This window comes from Oreochromis niloticus, linkage group LG7, assembly GCF_001858045.2.
Source record: "Oreochromis niloticus isolate F11D_XX linkage group LG7, O_niloticus_UMD_NMBU, whole genome shotgun sequence".
NCBI lineage: Eukaryota > Metazoa > Chordata > Actinopteri > Cichliformes > Cichlidae > Oreochromis > Oreochromis niloticus.
This window is the reverse complement of record NC_031972.2, coordinates 41,944,635-41,950,964: the sequence shown is the minus strand read 5'-3', so window position 1 is coordinate 41,950,964 and position 6,330 is coordinate 41,944,635. Positions and strand designations below refer to the sequence as shown.

The following is a 6,330-nucleotide window of genomic DNA, read 5'->3' as shown; positions in this document are numbered from 1 at the left end:
CAGACAGCAGACATGAGGAGAGGAACTGAGATGGAGCCTGCAATAGCAGCAGAGTATAGTAGGCTAATGAATGTTAACTACTCACCCTTCTTTACATATATATGCCAAGATACCTGTGTTTGGACAAATGAACAGTGAAAAAAATAGCAAAAAGGAAAACAGATCCTTCAGGCTGGCTGGAACAAAATAACTGATGTTTTATTTGCAATGTATTTCATGAATTTTTTTGTTGTTACATGTTACTTTTATGTGAAATCAATAAACTGTTATTTAAGCAATGGCATCAATTTCATTTTTTAAAAACACACATTAAAACATTGAATTTGTGCAGAACTTATTTACATGGTAAGTATTTAAAAATCCATGCCTAGCATACTGACATACATTTAGACAATAACACAACTGAATGAAGAAAATGACAAATGGAATTTTGGATGTTACAAAAGCACAATGTCACTTATGTTTTTAAAACGATTTAGTGATTTACTTTATAATTTTGATAAACAATTTTGTTGAATATGAATAGTAATATAGTAGTATAATTAAACAGTATTATTAACATTCAACATTTGCAATGAATTAGAATTATCAATAACTGGAACTCAACTATCAGCACTCAAGTACCAGTTCTGTAATCAAGTTTTGTCAAGGAAGAAATGCAACTGTAGTGGCCTCAGCTGCAGGTCATTTTCCATAAGTTCCTTGTACTGGCACTGGTGTCTTGGGAAAAGTCCATCTTGTCTCACTTAACCCATTTTTTAACTAATGCTGTGTTCTGGTAATTTGACAGCATGCATGCTACTGCAAACAGTTGGTTGATATTGTAAACATGTGACATGGTAATAATGCTATCAAAAGGTTTGTTCTGTTTTATCCTCCTAATGACTCGCTCCACATGTACCCTGAGTCTGGCTATGGCCTGCGTCTCCTTAACCTGGTATGCTGGCATCTGCTTCTGCTTAGATAGAAAAGGTGGGCAGTACACTTTGCATTTACAACAATCGGTGATTAGGAAGCCCTTATCTACCATCACTGCCATGTCTTCAGTCAACTTCTCAGCAATGCCTGATTGTTTGAATAGTTCCTTGTCACTAACCGAACCAGCATACAGATTAGAAATTAATGTCACTGGACCATGTGGAGCTATGCCAACCAGGGCTTTCATCGTACAGTGGGATTTGTACGAAGAGTACATTTCACTTTGGAGAAGTGGTGAGGATGGTGTCTGACACCTCAGCTCTGTATAGTCAAGGATCATCTGGGTATCTGAGAAATCTTTGAATTCCTCAGGGAGGTAAGCTTGCACTTCTTCACGTGTAAGCCAGATGCATTGAGACCCCAGTGCAGTGGCAAGAAAATTTGTCCATGTTGCAATAATGCGGCTCACTGTGGAATGGTGTATGTTAAATCGGTGTGCCAGGTCCCTCTCCTTCAAACCAACTGACAGGAAAACCAGGAAAAGAAAGAACTCGTCAATTGGCTGTAGCAGCTGCCTCTGGAAGGTGAAAACAAAAGGGAAAATGTTACTCCTTAAGCTATGAACTAGTAAAATTATGCTTTTCTTGGCTAAATGTTTTGTAATGGTTATGCATACCATACTGTACCATGGGGTAAACAATGAGGTGCTGTAGTACACAGGTATATGTATGTAAAGGATACTGAGTCTAGTATGCTATTGTACATAATGTAATGTTATTGTACATAAATACATTAACATTACACCTTTAGTTCTAACTACCAACAAACCCATAACCTACCATTGATGTGCGTGCAGGTGTCAACACTTCTTCGTTCCTATTGGCAGCTGACTTGGCGCTTGAAACCCGGATCATTTTGTAGATGCAAGGCTCAATCAAAAACCAAAATGCCATCAAATGATCATAGCTTGGAAATCTATTTACGAGAGAGACATACATCATGTCAATCATTAGTTAACATTACACACTGACATAAAAATAATGTAAACTGTGACAAATATGCTAATGGTATGCTGTATAACATAGTCTGATTAAGACTCTATTTGGTGTTGTATTTTACCTGTAGCATTAGGATATCTTTTAAATACTAAAGCATCTACATGAAACATACAATCAGCAGAGAAAAAGTAAATATCTATTTTGTTTTCATTAAGACTGGAAACACTTAAGAAATTTAACTGATGGTGACCTTGGTATATTTTAAACAGTTAGCTTGAATAGAGCTTAGGTGTACCTGGTGTAGAATCGGATGTCAGTGTCAGAGCCAGCAAAACGCTGTAACCCAAATTCTCGCTGGACACGTAACTCCTATATTTCCTTCCTCAGAGTCTCCACGTCTTTGGACAGGTCTTCTGCAGCTGATGCAGATATGTCCAATGCAGACGGCTCAGGGACTGAGCAGTAGTCATGATCTCTTTTAAGACTGTGCTCTTCTTGATCGTCAGGAGGAATTAGTTCAGGGCGTCACTCCGTTCTCTCCCAAACACTACCCCGCGGTGGTTCACCTTTATAGCCATTCCACTCAAAAAGTGTTGGTACAGCACCTTTAATAAGCCGCCTTCGACCATCAAGGGTTGTTGGCTCTATGAGTTGATCACTGGCAAAGTGTCTGCTGCAGACCCTGGTGTGAGAGGTAATCGTGAAATGATCCCAGCGTATGTTTACCAGCCATTGTCTTCTCAAGTCGGAATGGATCGGAAAGCCATGAAAACTTAGTATGCCGTTAAATTTGGCTGAAGCCGAACAAAGTGGGACACAGCAATGCTCGGAGTATTTCTTCTCCTGTTTTTGAAAATGTTCTGTTTTAAATACTTTCCTTTTTATACTCATTCTGAAGTGACATTAGCGTAGCTACCGATAGATAAACAAACATACCGGAAACGCCCAAGCGGTAGTATTTGGAAACGGAAATACGTCACATGTCTTAGTGCAAGTAGTCCATTAAATACATATTCTTTAAATAATGTCCCCTTTTATAAAAAAGTAGGATAATTAAAAAAAATTAAACATTTATTATAGCTCCGTCACGTAGAAAAAAACCTGTCTTTTTTCTGTTGTCTGTTATATAACATTAGGGGTGTTCATGGCAATTAACTTTTTAATCGACTAAGCCGGTCAAGTAAGAAACACTCAAGTGTTAAGTTAAATTTGAAAACGGTTTAAAAAAAAATATCCCCATTCCAAAATGTCATCTGACAATCTGATTGGCTTAGGAGTGATGATGTCACAAGGACACCTTAAGGATCTTTGATCCTTTGAAGTTTTTCCATAAATAGGGGTGAGAAACAGCAATTTGTAGTTGGTTTCGTCGCAGCCTTTGTGTTTGCAGCCTTCAAACGTTCACTACAGAAACATTTGGAAACCTCTCAGAGTCATGTATACAAACGCCAACATGTATCCAAGATTACGGCAACCAAGACAAAACGAATACGCCGCCTCTCCTTCCTGCCGTGGCCGGCCAATTTCTCCGAATGGCCTCTTATCCATCCAAAGGGCATTACAGGAGAGTGGGAATGAAAACTACCATCTCCAGAACAAAATTCAAAAAATTGAAGAAGAAAAACTTCACCTGGAGAAGAAGTGCTTACAAATGGAAGCACAAAATAAACAGCTGGAAGAAACACTACAGCGCCAGCCCGACATCAACATTATTAATGAGGGCTGGGGGATCAAGTTTGCTCAAGCCAGAGAGCAGATTGTATTCTTGATCAAAGAAAACAAGCAAAAGAGCGCTGAACTTAAACAAATGTCAGAGCAGCTTCAAGACAGGAAAGCGACGATTGATAAGACAGAGTGGGATCTCCAGTACATGGACCAAAAGAATCAGCTGCTCCAAAGACAACTTTATGAAGCTGAAGAAAAAAATAAAGAAATCCTCCAACAGAAGGAAGAACAGGAAACAAAGCATAAAGACATGCAGCGCGAACTCCAGAGCATGCAGGAAAATTACAGAATGGTGAAAGTAAAGTTGGATCAAACACTGCACCAAAATAAAGACCTGCTTCAAGAGAAAGAGCAACAGCAAGAAAGACTGACAGAAGAAAAGTGCATTATCAAGGACTTTGAGAGCAAAAATCAAAAAATGCAAGAATTCTGTAATGAATTGAAGGTCAAAACAAGTGAGCTGGAAGGAGAAAAGGAAACACTGGAAAAACGATGCTCACAGATGCAGAAAAGGATCGATCAAATGGCGAAAAACAACTCAGAGCTCATTAAGGGGATATTGTTGGAATTCAACAACTTGAAGCGGGAAAACACAGAAATGCAGGCGCAAAAACAAAAACAAGACAAAATGCATGAAGACCTGCAGTGTACGCTCCAAGACATCCACAGAAGAAATGAGCAGCTAGAAGACATGCACAAAGAAGATCAACTGAGAAATGCAGACCTGCACAAGGCAAAGATAACACAGGAGGCAACATCCAAAGAACTCAAAGAAAAGCTTGAAGAAAAACAAGCAACATTAGAACAGGTGGAACAAAGATGCAAGAACCTTGAGAAGCAAAACTCAGAAACAATCGATGAGTTGAGAACCCTCATCCTGGAGAAAAAGGCGCTCGTGGAAAAGTCCATGAAAAAGAAGAAAAAATTCTTCCGCTTCTTCCAGAAGAGGGACAATACTGCCTTCTCAACCGATGTAGCCTCGTCTTGCTCCACCTCTGTTCACCCCCCCAACTAGTCCCGGCAGTTGACTGTCCCCTCCTGAGCCTGGTTCTGCCGGAGGTTTCTGCCCGTTAAAAGGCAGTTTTTCCTCCCCACTGTCGCCTAGTGCTTGCTCAGAGGGGATTGTTGGGGTTTTCTCTCCTCTAACTTCTTTCTTTATTTACTTATTTAACCTTTTGTTCTTACCTCATTTTACCTTATTTTGTTATTTACTTGTTAACTTTTTGTTCTTACTTCATTTTACCTTGTTTCATTATTTACTTGTTAACTTTTTGTTCTTACCTCGTTTTACCTTGTTTTGTTATTTACTTGTTAACTTTTTGTTCTTACTTCATTTTACCTTGTTTCTTTATTTACTTGTTAACTTTTGGTTCTTACCTTGTTTTACCTTTTTGCCTTATTTACTTGTTAACCTTTTTTTCAACTTATCTAACAAAATAATAAACCAATTGAATTTATCCTTTGAGTACTGTTCAATCTTTACAGAGTTTTTCCAAAACATTTTTAAACATTCAGATCTGTCTTTTATTTTCTTCTTCAAACCTCATGAATGGTGAACTAAAAACCCTGGAACATAGTTTGAAACACTGAAAATGTTTCAGCTGAAACTGGCAAAGTCATACGTGCGCGTGCGTCTGTGTCACAGGTGATACGGTGTCACTAGTCAGGTCATCATGTTTAGGCTCATTCACTCCAGAATTACTTAGGCCAAATCTTTAAAACAGCGTCATTGCATACAAATTTTCAATTCATTTCAATCGCACAAATGCAGAAATAATTATTTGCAGTATTTGATCTGATTTATTATGAGAATGTCATGCCTGATCATTTGTACCCACACCACCAAAAATGGGGGCAAAAGGCAGGAGATCACGGTTAATCGGTTTAAATTAAGAGGTCAGAAATATAAGTGCCGACAGGAGTAGTGTCCACAGAAACCTCTGAATCTCAGCTAAAAGCTCATATAAACCATTTCTACAAACACCAAACAAAGCAAAGACACCAAACAGTTAAAAGAGCAGTTACGTCACCATGAATCTGTGGACAGGTAATATCCATATTTTGATTTATGATTTTCTGGAGTTAAATGTGAATCAAAGCATATTTTCAAAGGTGTTATATGCTATAAAATACTTTTAAAAATTAGGTGAGGGAAATAAAAAATAAATTTTTCTATGTTTGAGTCACAGTAACTTTGACATAGTAACATCTGCATCTTTTATACAGTCATTGTTTGCAACTTGTTGTATCAAATCCAATATGGCTGCCAACTCTTGAGTAATGTGTCCATGACATCATATGAAAATCCTCAATGCAGTATACAGCTTCAGCTTCCTTCAGCTACTCACTTGTTCTCCTACCAGTCAGCACGAAAGAAAACCCTTTTTTACCTGTTCTCCTTTTTAAGTCCCTACAGTACATCAGAAATCACCTGTGAAAGACCAAACTAAAGTGTTGAAGTTCAGAGAGCTAAGTTGAAAATGAAAATATCATCAGTGTTATAAATGATGTCCCTCATAGACATATAATGGGCAACAATTCCTTCATCTGACTTGGATATAAACTAGGGTGACCATATTTTGATTTCCAAAAAAGAGGACATTCGGCCCAGTCATGAAGAACTTTAATAATACTGTTTGCTTAAAGAGAACTTTAACACATTTAAACGATACCTTCTCTGTGCAGTTAA

At 38.1% G+C, this 6,330-nt stretch overlaps 2 protein-coding genes across 2 annotated transcripts; one reads left to right on the top strand and one right to left on the bottom strand.

The window, feature by feature from the left end:
* Positions 1–239: 239 nt before the first annotated feature.
* On the bottom strand, positions 240–2,410 carry LOC109201806 (uncharacterized). Its single transcript, XM_025908496.1, has 3 exons — positions 2,212–2,410; positions 1,758–1,893; positions 240–1,495 (listed from the first exon to the last, which is right to left on the bottom strand). The coding sequence occupies exons 2-3, from the start codon at positions 1,869–1,871 to the stop codon at positions 743–745; spliced, it is 867 nt and encodes a 288-aa protein (XP_025764281.1). The 5' UTR covers positions 1,872–1,893; positions 2,212–2,410; the 3' UTR covers positions 240–742.
* An 844-nt stretch (positions 2,411–3,254) lies between these two features.
* On the top strand, positions 3,255–4,796 carry LOC112847264 (synaptonemal complex protein 1-like). The gene has a single exon (XM_025908495.1). The coding sequence runs from the start codon at positions 3,352–3,354 to the stop codon at positions 4,654–4,656; it is 1,305 nt and encodes a 434-aa protein (XP_025764280.1). The 5' UTR covers positions 3,255–3,351; the 3' UTR covers positions 4,657–4,796.
* Positions 4,797–6,330: the final 1,534 nt, after the last annotated feature.

What these genes read in the sequence shown, in the direction of transcription:
- LOC109201806 (XM_025908496.1), bottom strand. Translation starts at nt 1,871, where the DNA reads ATGGCATTTTGGTTTTTGATTGAGCCTTGCATCTACAAAATGATCCGG. An exon ending in CACCTGCACGCACATCAATG is followed by an intron (nt 1,496 to 1,757) that starts GTAGGTTATGGG and finishes TTCACCTTCCAG; the next exon opens with AGGCAGCTGCTACAGCCAAT.
- LOC112847264 (XM_025908495.1), top strand. Translation starts at nt 3,352, where the DNA reads ATGTATACAAACGCCAACATGTATCCAAGATTACGGCAACCAAGACAA.